The 18,242-nt window shown below is 35.8% G+C and overlaps 1 protein-coding gene across 1 annotated transcript in view; it reads left to right on the forward strand.

The window, feature by feature from the left end:
- The window catches only part of BCL2L13 (BCL2 like 13), a 91,032-nt gene that overhangs the window by 58,721 nt on the left and 14,069 nt on the right, over nt 1–18,242 (forward strand). Inside the window, exons 5-6 of the mRNA XM_069491617.1 lie at nt 2,362–2,431; nt 9,987–10,130. Of these exons, the coding sequence (XP_069347718.1) occupies nt 2,362–2,431; nt 9,987–10,130 (214 nt within the window). The remainder of the gene's footprint in view (nt 1–2,361; nt 2,432–9,986; nt 10,131–18,242) is intronic.

The raw sequence follows: 18,242 nt of genomic DNA on the forward strand, positions 1-18,242 counted from the left end.
GTAGGAAATTAATCCTAAATTCTTTATGTAGAATAATACCAGCAATTTCAAAAGCTATCCCACTCCCCTATTCTGATAGCTAACTGGGTAGGGCTGGTTTTTCAGCTACTTACTTTTCTATGTATTAGATTTCCTTTGACTGTTTTAATCTGCTGCATCTTTTATGTGCATATATATGTGTACATATAATGTTTCAAATCATGTTTCATTCTGAAGGGTGCTAAAGTACTTTAGCCTGATAGACAAACTTCCAGTAAGGACTACTGTGACCCACAGCAGCACCAGACAGTTCAGGAAAGGAAGTGAAGGGACTGATAGACGCAAGTAAAGCTTCAGGGAGAATCTAGGTAGGTAGACTGTATAGTATCTGCTTCAAGTTTTACAGGCATCTACTATTTAGCCCAAGGCTTCTAAAAAATACTAAGCTTACTTTAATAAGAATCTGATGTCAGGAAGGTAATATATACTGTATACGTCTCATCATTATAAAGGTCATCCCTGGTATCTCATCACGGGAGTATTGATTTCATACTGACTTGTATAAAGGAATGACACATGTCACTAAAACTGTTTTCTGAAATATCTAGATCAGTGCTGTTTAATACATATAATGCAAGTCACATATATGTAATTTAAAATTTTCTAGCAGCCACATAAAAAAGTAAAATGAAATTAATTTTTATAGTAATATATTTTATTTACCTCAGTATATTCAAAATATTTTAACATGTAATCAACATAAAATTATTAATGAGACATTTCATATTTTATTTCTTACTAACTCTGAAATCTCACATGTACATTATACTTTCAGCACAGCACTAGCCACCTTTCTAGTGCTCATTAGCCATGGTGGCATCTAGACATTGTCATGGCATGTGTGAAAATCCTAGCTTGAAATGGAAGTAGTGGCCTTTGGAGCCAGATACAATTGGGTGTGAATCCCTTACCTCACAGCTTGCCAGCTATGTGCTTTTGGGATAATCTTTTGGCTTTTCTGAGCTTGGGTTTCCTGATATGTAAAATGATAATATATAATATAATATAATATATAAAAATAGAAAAACCTAACATAATAGGCTACCAATAAGTGGTAGCCATTATCAATCTTAAATATTCATAAGCTAAAGAGATCACAGACCAGAGTGGTCAGAGCAAAAAATGCCTGTGGAATGGGATTTTAAAATCCTACAAAAGCAAGACTCCTCCTACTCTTTTTTACATGTCTGTTAATACTTTGCCCAAAAGGGGGGGGAATAGTTTTATTAAATCTATTATTATTCAATCTATTATTCAAGCTTCATGTTACTTGGTAACAAGTTTTTAAATTTGTTTTTTTAATTTACATATAAAACCAGTGCTTAAAATATAGTACTTAAAGTCCCTCAACAAATATGTGAGTGAGTGGTGTTGACATCATTTAGTGATTTGAGGTTTTGGTATGACTAGGACTTACATGCAAATAATCAGAAAGGCCTCTCTCTCTCTCTCCCTTCCAGGATCTTATGTCATAAGACTCCAAGTTAAAAATAGGACTCTATTTTTTATCCTTGTTTATTCCAACTCCCTGCATCCTCAATTTGAAAAGTCCCCCAGTGACATGTCTCTTTAGTTTTAAAATATTTTAGATTTTTTTTTTTTTTTGAGACAGAGTCTCACTCTGTTGCCCAGGCTAGAATGAGTTTCATGGCGTCAGCCTAGCTCACAGCAACCTCAAACTCCTGAGCTCAAGCGATCCTCCTGTCTCAGCCTCCCGAGTAGCTGGGACTACAGGCATGCGCCACCATGCCCGGCTAATTTTTTCTATATATATTTTTAGCTGTCCATATAATTTCTTTCTATTTTTAGTAGAGATGGGGTCTCGCTCTTGCTCAGGCTGGTCTCGAACTCCTGAGCTCAAACGATCCGCCCACCTCGGCCTCCCAGAGTGCTAGGATTACAGGCGTGAGCCACCGCGCCTGGCCTATTTTAGATTTTTTGCCTTTAAAAAAGTTAAAATTGTGTTTTTAATTTTACTAAGATCATTTTTATTTGTTTTCTTTGATCCTGTATTAATAATCCAGGTATTTATCTGCCACATAGAAATCTTATCAAATAAGTTCCAAGCAATTCCAAAAAATTTATTAGAATATATATTTATCTTGTAATATATTTTAAATACTTTCCCAAGCATGCATCTTAGCCTATAAAATGCTTTAAAAAATACATGCCAAATGTTAAATGCCACATCTTAAGGTAATATGTTGAATAATCATTGTCACTTTAGCAAAAATTCAACAAAGTAGTGATTGTATATTTTTTAATCTGGAAATTTAGAATTTTCCTTCTTTATGACACAGACTTTTTAAAAAATCTCTACAGGCCAGTGACATATCAGGCATTTCGGGAATGTACATTGGAGACCACAGTTCATGCCACCGGCTGGAATAAGGTATTAATCAAATTATCTTTTCTCTTATAAGATTTTTGTGTGTTAATTATAAAGTTTAGGAAGAATTGCTAGCATCATGCAGCAGAAAACTGTTAGGGCTCGGTATTTAATGCATAAATCTGTGTTAAGTGAATATTTTTTGGTTAAGCTTGTCTTTTGTTTAATGCTGCAAGGTTCTGCTAGGCTCAAAAATATGTGTCCAATATCTGTCCTGAATTTCCCATCATTTCTTATCTGCAGATGGTTATTTGTTAACAAACGAGTATGTCTTGGGCGGAAATAATAAGGACTTCATTTGGAAGATAGCCTCTTCTGACTCTCTTAGATGAATACCATTTGTGTTTTATAGATTACACAGTATCTCATGTCACATCTCATTTGATCATCCCAACCATCTACCCTTTGCAGAAGGCAGAATGGATTTTATTATGTCTTGTTCTGTTAGGCTGGGTGACTAATCAGAAAGAAAAGTTAAATGACTTGGCTAGAACACCTTGACTAGTAAATATTGGAACCAGCACTAGAGCTAAGATCTTCTGATTCTAGTAGCTTCAGTTTTTTTCCCACTGTACCATACTGCTTATCCATTATCTTAGACTGTATTATCTACTTACCACCTTGAAAAGGTGGAGTCTAAGGGGATGCAGTATAGGGTAGGTCAGCTCAGTTTGAGCAAGAAGTGTGACCCTGAGTGATCTAGTGTTAGGGATGAGAAAGTCAGTAAAATTACTTTTACAAATAGCCTTCTCTACTCAGAACTGTTACAATATGGGTCAGACCATGTTACCTTATGTACCTAACTCTGTGTGTGTGTGTTTTCAAATCATAACTTTGCCATGGACGAGATGTATGTCTTTGGGCAGGTTAATTAAGCTCTCTAAATCTTAGTTTCCTCATCCGTGAAATGGAAAAAATAGGCAGGGCGGGGACTTAAAAAAATGAAATGGAAAAAATATTAACCTCCTAAGTTTTATTAGAATTAAATTAGATAATATTTGTTAAATACTTATTTAGCACGTTGTCTGCCACTATAGTAAGCACTCAGTAAACAGCAGGTATTATATTAGCTTTAACATATGGGATCTTGTTCCCAAATAGTCATTTATTATAATGAGTTTTAGTATGTTACTTATCGGTACATAATTTGTTAAAATATCTATTTGCCTCATTTGCTTTTTTGGAAAGAAAAAAGAAAATATTCTCTCATGTAGACATTTGAAATAGATTTCGTAAATAAAAAATGAGTTTGGTTATGATATATTTGTTAGTATATCAAACATCAAATATTTAGGTACCTAATATTACTAGCCTTCTTCCCGTATTTTATGTTCTCTTCCTGTCACTCCTGTCTAAGTGACTGCTATAGGCAACTCTTGTATGCACCCCCCTATCCTAGGGTTATCCTAAAAAAACTGAGTAAACCAGTCTTTACTATCCCTTTTCACCCTTTCCACCACCATCCTCTTTACCGTTTCATTTTGGCTCCTCATCTGTTGACCTTCAAGGTAGTGGCTTGAACACCTCCCATATATGAAGCATGCCAGTTAGAATATTACTTGCTCTGCTGAATCCAGTATTACTCCTTCTGAGTCCTCCAGGGCTGAAAAGAACCTGGTTTATGATAACAAGTCATGAAAATCTCCACACTTCTACCACCACAATCAAAATCAGATTGGCTTATTTGAAGTAATTATGTCATATTTTACATTTTGCATGAATGTTGGCAAAATTCTGAGATGATATTATTCATATGTATCTTGCTATCTGTCAAGTAAATGAGGCTCAGATGAAACACCTGTCAGAGAAAAAAGAAAAAAAAGTCCACAAAGGATGCCAGGTTTGGGGCAAACTGATTATCAGTTCTTTAGTAAAGGGATGTTAAAGGCATCTGGGTAAAATGCTCTTGAAATATATCCCAAAAAGAGTAGGAAAAAAATTGGTCACAAACCTGTATTAACAGTATGATCTTTTTGTTAAAAAAAAATGCACGTGGATAAATGTAGCATATATAGAATGTATATGCCCAGAAAAAGAACTGAAATGATATGTGCCAAAATACATAGTAGTGGCCAGGCTCAGTGGCTTACTCCTGTAATCCTAGATTACTTGAGGTCAGGAGTGTCTGAGACTAGCCTGGGCAATATTGGGACCCCATCTCTGCAAAACAAAAACAAAAACAAAAAAAAACCTAGCTGGGCATGGTGGCACATGCCTGTAGTCCCAGCTACTTGGGAGGCTGAGGCAGAAAGATCACGTGAGCCCAGGAATTTAAGGGTGTAGTGAACTATGATGACTCCACTGTACTCCAGCCTGGGCACCAGAGCAAGACCTTGTCTCAAAAAAAGGTACAAAATATATAGTAGTTATCTCAGAATTGTAGGTGATTTTCTTTTTCTTTTACCCTCATGGATATTATTTTTTCCTATGTGTGTATCTGCTTTTAGAAAAAAAGAAAATGACTATCAAAGAGGAAAAAACAGCTAGAATGTTAGTGTCACTACATGATGTTCACAGTGTAACAGATTTTAGAAAAATAAAAAGCAAAGATAAGTGAATTCTCTTCCTTTGTTAATTTTTTTTAAGGAGCAAAAGGCTTTATTGATAAGTATGCAGATATGTCGGTACACAGAGACCTGCTGTGGGGGCCATGAGCGGCTGCAGACCCCCCCCACCGCCTGGGCTAGGGCCAGGAGACAGTCCTGTGCAGACCTCTTGTGTTAATTTTTCTTGAAATATTAATCTCTAATCTTTTCAAGTCTCATTAAAATTTCAAGCATATACAGAAGCACAGAGAATAGTGTAACACACCCATGTATCCATTACTCAACTTCAATAATTATCAATATTTGGTTGATCGTGTTTCATCTGTTTCTTTACACATTCCTATTCTCCTTCCAGATTATTTTGAAGCAGATACTAGACATATTTTATTTAAAAATACATTAGCATGTGTTTATAAGAATAATGTATCCTTCTTAACCTACTGATTATACCATTATCACACCTAAAAATACTAATACTAATTCTTTAATATTATCACATAATCACATAATCTACTCAGATCATAATCTATTCAGATCTCCCCAGTTGTCTCATAAATGTATTTTTTTAATTTTTAAAATTTTATTATTATTTTTTTCTTAGAGATGAGGTTTCGCTGTGTTGTCCAGGCTAAACTCCTGGACTCAAGTGATCCCCCTGCCTCAGCCTTTCGAGTAGCTGGGACTATAGACACACACCAGCAGCTCAGCCATAAATGTATTTTTTATTTTATTTTTTTTTATTTTATTTTATTTTTTTTTATTTATTTTTTTTGAGACAGAGTCTCACTCTGTTGCCCGGGCTAGAGTGAGTGCCGTGGCTTCAGCCTAGCTCACAGCAACCTCAAACTCCTGGGCTCAAGCGATCCTCCTGCCTCAGCCTCCCGAGTAGCTGGGACTACAGGCATGCACCACCATGCCCGGCTAATTTTTTTGTATGTATATATTTTAGTTGTCCATATAATTTCTTTCTATTTTTAGTAGAGACGGGGTCTCACTCTTGCTCAGGCTGGTCTCGAACTCCTGACCTTGAGCGATCCACCCGCCTCGGCCTCCCAGAGTGCTAGGATTACAGGCGTGAGCCACCGCGCCCGGCCCATAAATGTATTTTTTAAAGTTGGTTTGTTTGAATCAAGATCCAACAAGGATCATGTATTGCATTTGGTTGATATATTTCTTTCTTTTTTTTTTTTTTTTTGAGATAGAGTCTCACTCTGTTGTCCAGGCTAGAGTGCCATGGTGTCAGCCTCGCTCACAGCAACCTCCAACTCCTGGGCTCAACCAATCCTCCTGCCTCAGCCTCCCAAGTAGCTGAGATTACAGACATGCGCAACCATGCCCGGCTAATTTTTTCTATATATTTTTAGTTGTTCAGCTAATTTCTTTCTATTTTTAGTAGAAAGAAAAGTTAGAGACCAGCTCAGGCTGGTCTCTAATTCCTGAGCTCGAACGATCCACCCGCCTCAGCCTCCCAGAGTGCTAGGATTACAGGCGTGAGCCACCGCGCCCAGCCAATACATTTCTTAAGTCCTTCCTTTTTTAAAATTGAAATATAGTTCACATACCATAGCATTTACCCTTCTAATATACACAATTCACAGGTTTTTAGTATATCCACAAAGTTGTGCAACTGTCAATACTATCTAATTGCAGAACATTTTCATCATGCCAAAAGAAACCCCGTACCTATTAGCGGTCACTCCCTATTTCATACTCCTCCCAGCCCTGGCAACAATTCCTCTACTTTCTGTCTCTATGAACGTGTCTCTTCTGGACATTTCATATAAATGGAATAATTGTAACTTAACTCTCTTTTAATATATAGACTTATACTCCCTATTTTCTCTCTCTCTCTAATTTACTTACAGGTTTTTTTTCTTTAAAATTCTTACTTTCTGGATTTTATTGACTACATCTCTTGAGAGGTCACTTAACATATTCTTCTGTGTCTGTATTTCCTTCCTGATCAGATTTAGGTTCAGCCTTTTTGGCAAGAATATTTCATTGGTGGTTTTATCTACATCCTATTGCAGCACACTGGGTGACACATAGTGTCTGGTTATCCCTTAAATTATATTTTGAAGCAGACAGGTCAAAGAAAATCAAACCTAATCAATGAGTTAGGTGCAAAATTTGCAAAATGTGATATTACTAGAATCGTTAAGGCACAGAAGGGTTAAATAGTAGACTGATGGACCAAAATATGAAATTATCATCACAAATATCCCTAAGAGTATAAATTAGTATGCTTCATTTCTACACCAGGTAAGTTCATATATTCTTTAATAAAAGGATAACATTATTAAATTTAAGTATCTCTAACCTATTGGAGGAAGAGGCCACCAAGTGCATTTAAGGAGATGTCACGAGATTTAAATAAGTATGTGGATAAAGGTAAGCCAGTGGAAGTATTCCTTTTTGATGGTCGAAAGTCCTTAGCATTCCATTGCAAAATCAATTGAAGAAAATAATAATTCATATATGATGTGGGAATTACCATTTTCCAGTAAGGAAATGACTTAGAGAAAGAATCAAAGGGTAAGACTATGTGCTTACTAGAAATTTGAGTAGTGGGACTTTCTAGGAGTGGATGCTTGGGGATCCAGTTTTGTTTTAATATTTTTAAAAAAATAATATGGGAGAGGGAAGTATAAAAACATCAGGTGTACAGATGATATAAAATACTTGTGGGCAGTAAAATGTCAAGTTGATGAAGGTCAGTTGTGGAATTAACTCATGAAGTTTTGTGTGTGAGCAAGTGGGTTTAACCACTTAAAGGCAATCTAAACTGTACTTAAAAGATAGTGGGCCTGGAAGTCATCATTCAGGTTCCTGAAGATAATGTGTGAAATAGGTAAGCCTAGTATGGAGTAGTCATTTAATAATTGTATGAGGAATGAGAGGGAAAAATGAATCATCTGACATAATTTGTACTACCAAGAAGAGTATTACCAACCCAACAGAAAATGTTAGTTTTGTAAAATGAAGTTTCTGCACTGTGGTTACTGCATTTCAAGAAACATCTCATTGGAATGGAGATGATCCAGAAAAGGATAACTTAAATGATCAAAGCAACGGAGTAGTTGCCATGTGAAGAACAGACTACAAGATTAGTAGATTTCAGCCTGAAGACACAGTGACTATGATCAAGGACTAAGGTTAAGACATGAGTAAAAGAGGATTGCAGATTGCAGATTTATCTCTAGATTTTTATACAGTAAAACTAGGGTATCTACTTTTTGATACACGAAGGGAGTAAATTTGGAACAAATAACAGGATGTGTTATTTTATGTAGCAAGTATAAAATGTTTGCAACTCATTTCCCCAAGTTAATAAAGCTTAAACATGAATAACTTTAAAATGTTGTATTATTGTGGATTATTATGGGAATTTAGAATGTTTTTGTACAGAACATCCAGGCCTTTGAAGTTGATTTCGTATGAATTAGCAAGGTTGATTCAGGAGCCATTCCTTACTTGTTTCTGCCCAAGGCAAAATATGAACAATTTTTTTTAATAGTATAGTAGGCTTTCTTATTGTGGAAAAAGCCTAATGTATTCTTCTTTTTTTTTTTTCCTCTCTCTCTTTTATTTATTTTTTTTATTTCAGCATATTATGGGGGTACAAAAGTTTAGGTTATGTATATTGCCCTTGCCCCCTCCTCCCCCCACCCCCAAATCAGAGCTTCAAGTGTGTCCATCCCCTAGACAGTGCGCAACGCACTCATTATGTATACACCCATCCCCTCCCCCCCAACCTCTGCCTGACACCGGATTAATGTTATTCCTGAATGTGCTAATGTATTCTTTATGGCCTATACCCTTCCATTATTGTGAAGGGGAGGGTTTCAATGTATTTTAGGCTGGAGTTCTTTTAGAATGTCGAAAAGTAAAGATATGTGTTTGTTGCATTCTTTCTTTCAGACTTTGATATAGACTCCCTCAAGGCCGCTTTTACTTAAAAGCCAAAGAATATTAATATGAAATACAAACTCATTGTTTTTTTGTTTGTTCTCTTCTGCAGAAATATTTTGTCATCCTCAGTTATTTCCTTGGCAATCCAGTAACAAGGAATTGGAATTGGTTTCATTTCCTTCTGCATTCCTTTTCCAGTCATGTGGAGACCTCTTGATGTTTTAGACAAAAGAGATTGCTTGCAGATGGATAGCTGGAACACTTAGTTTTTTTCAATATGCAATATGTAATTTTTTTTAAGGAAGGCAAGGGACTCTACTTAGTTTCTGTTGTAAATTTTGATGACTTAAATATTCAGCCACAGGGTTATTAGGTATAGGGTATAATGTGTCTTTTACATTTGACTTTTGATGACCTTTACAAGATAGCTCATAATTTTAAAAAGGTCTTATTTTCATGTAGATAATAAAAGTATACAGTACAAAATGCAACAAGTACAGAAAGATATGCTTTGAAAAATAACAGTTTTCTCTCTTGTTGCCAGTCACCTGGTTCCCCTCCTCTTAGGCAACCATTATTACCAATTTCTTGTGTATTTTTCCAGCGATATTATAGGATTATACTAATATATACATGTGTATTTTTTTTTTTGCATAAATGGTACCATATTGTACATGCTCTCCTTTATCTTGCTTTTTTTTCACTTAAAGTAAATCTTGGTGATTAGGTAGAATAATCTAATTCTTTTTAACAGCTACGTATTTTACTAGCTAACTAAAATTTATTTAACTGATCCTCATTGGGTTGTTTCTAGTTTTTTGCTATTATAAATAATCCTTCAGTGTATTTCCTTATACATAAATTATTTCACACATACATGCCCAATTATTTTCAATAACTATTTCTACCATCCTATTTATAAAACCTACGTTCAATATTCAGAAAAATCCTAACAGGAGTTGGCATTTTATTTCCTTTTTTATAATGAAAATGAAATACCATAGTGTATATCTGAGTGTAATTTTCTAGCAGTTGAACATATAAAATGCATTATAAGAATTTCAGTTTGGTTTTTTTATTCTCTCATCCATGCATTGAAGATTTTGGTGCCTCTGGTTTTGCTACGACAAATGCTTCTGGAGTTGACAAGAAGTGGTCAAGAGCCTTTGAGTGCCCTGCTACAATTTGGTGTGACATACCTGGAGGACCACGCGGCAGAGTACATCATTCAGCAAGGCGGCTGGGTATGAGCCATTACGTATTAAAACTCTTTTCTCTAAAAAATAAGTAGGCTGTTGTTGTTGGTTGTTGTTGTTTTTGTTGCCCAGGCTGGAGTGCAGTGGCTATTCACAGGCACAATCATGGCACAATTACAGCCTCAAACTTCTGGGCTCAGGCCATCCTCCTGCCTCAGCCTCCTGAGTAGCTGAGAGTACAGGTGTGTGGCATTGCACCTGGCTAAGTCTTTTGTTGTTTTTAACAGCCTAGGTTTTTTTTTTTTTTTTAATGTGTTAAAAAGTTTTTATTTTTTATTTTTTTTATTTCATCTTATTGTTATGGGGGATACAGAATTGCAGGTTACATACGTTGCCCATGTACCGCCTTTCCCCCCAAGTCAGAGCTCCAGGCGTGTCTGTTCCCCAGGTAGTGCGCATTGCACCCATCATGTAGGTATATATCCCTCCCTTCCCCACCCCCCCCTTCCCGAGTCAGCACCTTCAAGCGTTACCATTCCCCAAAGGGTGCGCAGTGCACTCATTGGTAGGCATACCCCCATCCCCTCCCCCACCCCCCACCTCAGTCTGATATCTGATTGTTGTCATTCCCAGATGTGTATTTAGGTGATGTTCAGGGAAACCAATTTTCTGGTGAGTACATGTGATGCTTGTTTTTCCATTCTTGGGATACTTCACTTAATATAATGGGTTCCAACTCTGTCCAGGAGAACCATAGAGATGTCGTATCTTCATTATTCCTTATAGCTGAGTAATATTCCATGGTATACATATACCACAGCTTACTAATCCAATCATGTATTGATGGGCATTTGGGTTGTTTCCACATCTTTGCTATTGTGAATTGTGCCAGCCTAGGTTTTTATACTAATAAAAGTATTGGATGATGATTAATGGAAAGGCTGCTAATACGGTTTAAGTAAAGCTAAGAGTTTACTTATAGTAAATTGATATGTGGTACATTTAAATAGTTCTTAATTATGAAACATATACTATCAAAAATATATGAGATACACAATTATGTACCCATAATAATTAAAAATTAAAAAAATAAAAATATATAAATAACTAAGGGATGAGGAATAATAAAATGAACTCCTATATATCTGCTTTCCCAGTCTAAGAAAAGACCATACCTAGCACTTTTGAATCTCCTTTTTTTCCATCCTAGATTTATATATGCTTCTATCCACTTCACAGGGGTAATTCCAATTCTGAATTTTTTAAAATCATAGTTTGACTACATATGTATCTATTCTTAGACAATTATATTAATTGTATGTTTTGAACTTTATGTAAATAGTGTCACACTATTTGTCTTCTGTAACTTGCTTTTTTCACTCAATGTTATGTGTTTGAGAGTCACCTACGTCATTTTTTTTCAACCTTCTTTTCAGTATCACTCTGCTAAAGATACTTGCTAGACATTTTTTTTATCCCCTAGTCATCTCCTTCCTCCCCCCATGAAATTTTTAATATGTTTGTTTATGTACTGTGGCCATTCGGAGGGCCGCACACCATTATAATATCTAAGATTTCTCCTGTCTCTTTGACTCAAACTTTTCACCCTTGATAGCGTCCCCATTGAGAATGCATGCACCCCCTAGGTTGATTCATTGGGTGGCGTTTGATATTTCATTGTGTAAATATACCGCAGTTTACCTATCTATAATCTAGTCAGTGGACAATTCCACCTTTTTGCTATTACAAACATCACTGTTATAAACATTCTTACACATATGTGCAAGAGTTTCTGTGGATTTACACTTGGGAATAGAATTTTGGGATCATAGAATACAGATATGTTCTAGGCTGGGTGCAGTGGCCCACACCTGTAATCCTAGCACTTTGGAGGCTGAGGCAGGAGGATCGCTTGAGGTCAGGAGTTTGAGACCAGCCTGAGCAAGAGTAAGACCCTGTCTCTACTAAAAATAGAAAAATTAGCTGGGCTTCGTGGTGGCGCATGCCTGTAGTCCCAGCTACTCAGGAGGCTGAGACAGGAGGATCACTTGAGCCCAGGAGTTTGAGGTTGCAGTGACCTATGATGACACCACTGCACTCTACCTGGGGCGACAGAGCGAGACTCTGTCTCAAAAAAAAAAAAAAAAAAGGTATGTTCTAATTTATCGAATAATGCCAAAGTGTTTTCCAGAGTGGTTTTCCAGTTTATAGTCTGTAAACAATATGAGTTTTTGTTGTTCTACGTCTTCCTTAATAGTATTGTAAGTTATTAATTTTTAAATCATTTATTAAAATAAGTTTGAAATAATTTTGGATTTACAAAATAGTTACAAAGATAAAACCAAGAGCTCTCATATACTTTTCACCCAGTTGCTCCTAGTGTTAACATCTTACATAACCATACCTTTGTCAAAACCAAGAGATTAATATTTGTACATTAAATTAACTAAACTGCAGACTTTATATGGATTTCACCCATTTTCCGGTAATTTTTCTCTTTCAGGATCTAATCCAGGATACCACTTTGTATAATATTTAGAGACTTATTAATTTTTCATTACTTATGGGTATAAATTGATAATTCATTGTGGATTTAATTTGGATTTCTGTGAGCACTAAGGAGCTTTAGCCTCTTTTTATGTTTATGAGCCATTTATGTTTCTTTGTCTATGAAATACTATGGGTTCATGTCATTTGCCCACTTTTCTATTGAATTTTTTTCTTTGTAGTGATTCTTTAGTAGTTCTTTCATATTTGATTGATTGAGACAGTGTCTTGCTCTGTTACCTGGGCTAGAGTACAGTGGTATCATCATAGCTCATTGTAACCTCTAACTCCTGGGCTCAAGGGATCCTACTTCAGTTGCCTGAGTAGCTGGGACTACAGGCTTATGCCAACACACCCAGCTAATTTTTAAAAAAATCTTTGTAGAGACAGGGTCTTGCTATGTTGACTAGGCTAGTCTCAAACTCCTGGCCTCAGGTGATCCTCCTGCCTCAGCCTCCCCAAGTGCTAGGATTACAGCTGTGAGCCACTGCACCCAGCCGCTTTCTTTGATTCTAGAAATGTTTGTTAAGCTATGTTTGTTGTAATTTATCCAACAGTTAGTGATTTTGTAGTGAGAGCACTTCTCAGAAAATATAGGGCACATTATTGCTTTTTAACAACTATGTATCTGAGGCTTTGAGTTAGTTTTAAAAAGTAGAAATTTAATTAATATTGATGCTAATATGGACTGTATTAGGGTTACATGCTTGGTAAGTGTTTTTGAAAGAAATGCTGAGCATCTGTCTTAGGAAAATAAAAATATTTTAAAGCTGTTCTTAAAAATGAATACTGTGACAATTTATTGTTATTGTTATTTTCTTTCTACTTTAGTAGGTTTTAAAAAATTTTGGCCAGTGTAGTGTATGGTTTGTGGGAGAGCCAGGAGACACCCCAGATTAATTTCCACTTAGCTTATGTGGAACTTTACAACAAAAGAAGAAGAAAAATTCAAGGAATATTATGTATTCCCTTCTTGATTTCAGTTTTATTATGATGTGCTGCATCACAGTTTGGTGATTGCAGTTTGTTACAGAGAAAATAAGTATTTTATTCAACTCAGATACCTGTGCTAAAAGAAAAGAGCTACTACATGGATAACTAGTTCACGAGTATTTTATCTCTAAATTTGAATGCCCAATCCATATTTCACATTTTTAGATCTAAGCTCAGCATTTGTTTATGTTTAAAACCAAAAAATACTGCTTTTTTTGGCTCATTGGTGAAAATGTATCCTTTGATACAAGCTGTCAACATGAATCATCTTTAAGGTACTTTGTTTTAGACATTGCCCTGACAGCTCTTAAAAGCGTTCCAGGAGAGAATCATTTGGTTTGATTGTGTGTTGTTGCATGTCTGTTATATAAAGTCCATAGTATGATTTCCACAGGGAATGAGTCTGTCTTTAGGCACTTGAACACAGCATCAGGGTACAACAAATTGCCTAGCTCTCAAAGTGCAGCTAGTTTTGAACACCTGCAGAAGAGGAGGAGGAGCAGGCAGCCATGGTCTGTGGGATGAATGGAACAAGAGCACGTAGGTGGATAGGACAGGCAGGCTTTGGGCATATTGATTTGCAAAAGAAAAATAGTATTCTATCTGTATTATTAACAGAAATGGCTAAGACAGATGCTTTTTGTAGTTCTACAGATAGTTTTGCTTCTTCTATGACCTGTTTTGTGATTGTTTTCTTCTTAGTACATTGGGATATTTTTCCTTTGTAATGATATTGAGAAAAGCAGTTACTGATGTTTATTATTTTTCCCTTAAGCATCCTACAGTGCAACTTATTGAAGTTTAGATGTAACATAACCACTTTAAATTTAAAATGATGTCAAACTTGGGTTTTGTTTTTTTTTTTAAACACAGATCTATATTATTTTGTTCCTAGTTACTTCAATCACCAGCATTATTCAAACTTGGACTTAGGTCATATATAACTTTTATACCTTAGATGGAAAGATTCTTGGCATACTTCTGAGCATGCATAATTACTCATCTTCACTGTCACATGAGGGTAAAACATATTTCTCTATGCCATTTGAAATGGAATAGACACATCTCCTGTTCTGTAGAAGAGCAATCACAGGTAGCACCAACTCATGCTCTTTCTGTTGATTTTCCTTAAGAAGCAGAATGGCGTAGTAGTGTTCATTATTATCTAACTACATGGCTTTAGGATGAATAATTTTCTTGCATATTCTTCAGATTATTTATAAACTCTAGTTTACTATTGAAATCACTTTAATAGTACCCTGCACATTTTACAAGAATTTTCTGAAGATGAGTTAATATCTAGAATGCTATTTAAGCCCTTCATAGATTAATTTTCAGTATACAACAAACTTTAATTGATTGCATGTACCATGCTAGACACCATGCAAGGTTCTAAGTATACGAATGTTGAATAAAAGTAGGCCCTACTTTTGAACTTAGATATGGTTGAGGAGACGTAAATAACTACGTGTAGTATGTTACGTGCTGTGAGATGTTTAAAGTTTAATGAAAAAGCAAAAGAAGGCAATAATTGATGTACAATTAGAAATATAGATTCAATTAGGAGGATACATCTTAACTATAATTAGCAATTAGATTTTTAGAACTAGAACTGGAGTGTAACTTCTCTATTACTGTTTATATTGTCATTAGAATTATAGGGATTTTTGTTTGTTTTTTCTATTATTAGTTTTCTCTTTCTACCTTATTTTTTATTCTCTGCCTTTTTAGCCAGAGAACTGTGAGTTGAGAACAGGATTGGAAATCACAAGATCTATTTCTGGCCTCAGTTCTGCCAAATACTAGCCCTACATTTTGGGGGGAATTTATTTAACTTCTCTGACCCTCAGTTTTATCAACTACAAAAAGGGAAGAATAGCTTTTCTATGTCACAAAGATAATGATGTGAAAGTACATTTTACAAAGGTCAGGTTTTCAGATGTGTTGCTGAAGAGTGCCTTTTTTTCCTTTCCTTAAGTCTGACTGAAGCTTCCGCTGAGTGTTGATTCTGACTTTTATTTGCCCTGTAGCCCAGTGAGGGCACAGACTGGCTGGTGTGCTGTGATTCTCCCTGACTCATCCTTGCTCCCTCCCTCCTCTCTCTCACTCTTTCATTTCCCGGGATTGCATTGCTGCGTTAGAAGTAAGTCTGTCTCCTGCAAAGGGCAATGCAAGTCCACTGTGGTAAGGCTTGTTTTTATTTTCTCCATTGTCATGTACTAATCTTACTACGAAAGATGTCTAATTTTCAGTTACATAAAAGATGATTGGGGGAAATGTCATCCGGCTGTCATAATATTTAAGTATTTTGGATAAAATTAGTCTGTCGTTTTCCTCTTTGACATGAAGCTTCTCATTTCTATTTTAAGAATAGCAAGCCTAGAAAAGCTTTTTGTGCATTTGTTTATCTCTTGGAAATTTTCAGGTTAAGAATTTGTCATGAGAGTTTTCATACTGTGGAAGGTGACACACAGGTGATCTGAAATCAATGAAGTGGGTTGCAGCTAAAATCAATTTAGTGCAGTAAAAGTAAGTCCTGTTTTGTGAATTCTGTTATACATGTGGGTGTGAATGTTTACTGTGTTGTCTTCTGTATTTTTTGTGGGTCTTGATCTTCATATTGGGTGGAAAATTACTTTTGTAATTTCTTTCATACTCTCCATTTTCCTATTTTAGGTTAATAGTTTTCTAAGAGGCATTTGGTTGTTAGTGTCCTGTTTGGAGAAAAGCAATTATCTGTTTCCATTTTATAAGATGACAACTTGAGAGATAGGTGTTATATAAAGTCTGAGAAGTAATGATAAAGGGTTGTTGGCATAGCTTCAGGGAATGAGTCCTTCCCTAGATGAGTTTAGCATTGTAGCTGGGCTCTAGAATTTTGCCAAAGCATCTTCAGATGGAAAAGTTAAGTCCGTAGGTGCTCAGCTTAGCAGCTCTGACTCAGAAGGTGAAATACTGCTTGAGGTGGCAGAATAATTTATACTGATGTGAACCAAAAAAGAGCAAAACAACAAAATCCAGTCAATGCATTGAGCAGTAGCTACTAACGTATTTTTGAAATGGTTCTTGAATGATTGCCAAGCTGTTTTTTACTTAGTTCCTACCACCAAAGCAAGTTATATTTTATATTTATTTTAATATATTCCCTTTATCTCCGTATCTATTTCTTCTCCACTTCCTTTTTGTTTTTTCTTTTTTTAAAGAAATCATGTTTCCTTTTAGTTGAGTACTTAATGCACACTCTTTCCTGTCCTGGCTGCTACTCAGGCAATAATTAGGTCCCCATCTCTCAAGAACATTGCATTTGACCAGACTGAGAGCCAGTGTGAACACAGGCCCCAAGCCAGGGCTTTTGGAATAACAAGAACAGCAAAACCCAGCCGGTCTCTCTTCACTTAGAAAGGGATCACGAATGGGAGGGTCCAAAGCTTCACCTTCCAAAATTAGAAAACCTAGAGCTCAAAGCAAAAATGGAAACCAAAATGTATCAGGAATGAAGTATAGTACCCCCTCATATACTCAAGGTCATCTACTTCCCTTTTTAATTGAAGAGTGTTGTGCATGTATCTTTGTGTGTTTGCTTGAAGAAAACAGCAAGAATGACTTGTTCTATGTCCTTCTGTCTGTAACTCAGAAGGCACTATGACACGGCTGGAAAAGCGCCAGAATGGGAAGCAGGAGACCTCGGCCTAAGAGTTGGGCACGAGCCCTGGAGGTGAAATGGCTAGGCTTGAATCCCAGCTTCATGACATTGGGAAAATTATGTATCCTCTTTAGTTGCTTCAGTTTCCTTGTCTGTAAAATGGAAATAATAATAAACATCTTACAGCATTGTGGTGAGGTTTAAATAGATGAGTTAAAGTCTTTAGAAGGGCACATGGTAAGAGTTATATTAGGGTTACCTGTTGTTACTGCTGTCCAGTTCTTCACAGCAAGCTAAGAGAGCTTGGGTAAGTTACTAAAGCTCTGTGGACTTCATTTATTTAAAAAAAAAGAAAGGTATAGTACTTTAATTCTTTGTGTACATTTAAACTCTGATGTTTGGTCCCAAATATTATTATGTTTTTGAGCCCTTGAAGTTACTCCTTTGTGTTTTTTTATATTACTGGGGCCAAAGAGATGGATATTCCCAGCAGTACAAATATTTTGTGTTAACGATTTAGATTGTCAGGATGGTGCTAAGACTGCCTGTAGATGTTGTTTTTCTAATATGCTAAGTTTTAGGTATTCTATTACCCAAATCAGTTCCTTTTCTTTTAGTGAAAGCCTATTCTTTATTAATACCAGTAATTGTTAAGAGAAAGGCTGCTATTTTTATATTTTTGCATTATATGAATCAGTCCCCAGGAGTGAAACCTTCCTCCAATAGTCATCTGTTCTTTCCTTCAGACTTCTTACATAAGAGCACAAAATGTTTGGTGAATCTTCATTAAAATTTCACATGTCCTAAATACAGAAATAAATTGTAAGGTAGGGAGGCCATGGCAAGAAAAAAAGTATTTAATTTGAAATGGCTATTAAGCAATATATTATTCCAAAGTTGTAATTTGACAAACTTGTATTTTTTTTGTTGTTGTTTTGTTTTTGTTTTTTGAGACAGTCTCGCTCCATTGCCAGCTA

This window comes from Eulemur rufifrons, chromosome 16, assembly GCF_041146395.1.
Source record: "Eulemur rufifrons isolate Redbay chromosome 16, OSU_ERuf_1, whole genome shotgun sequence".
Taxonomy (NCBI): Eukaryota; Metazoa; Chordata; class Mammalia; order Primates; family Lemuridae; genus Eulemur; species Eulemur rufifrons.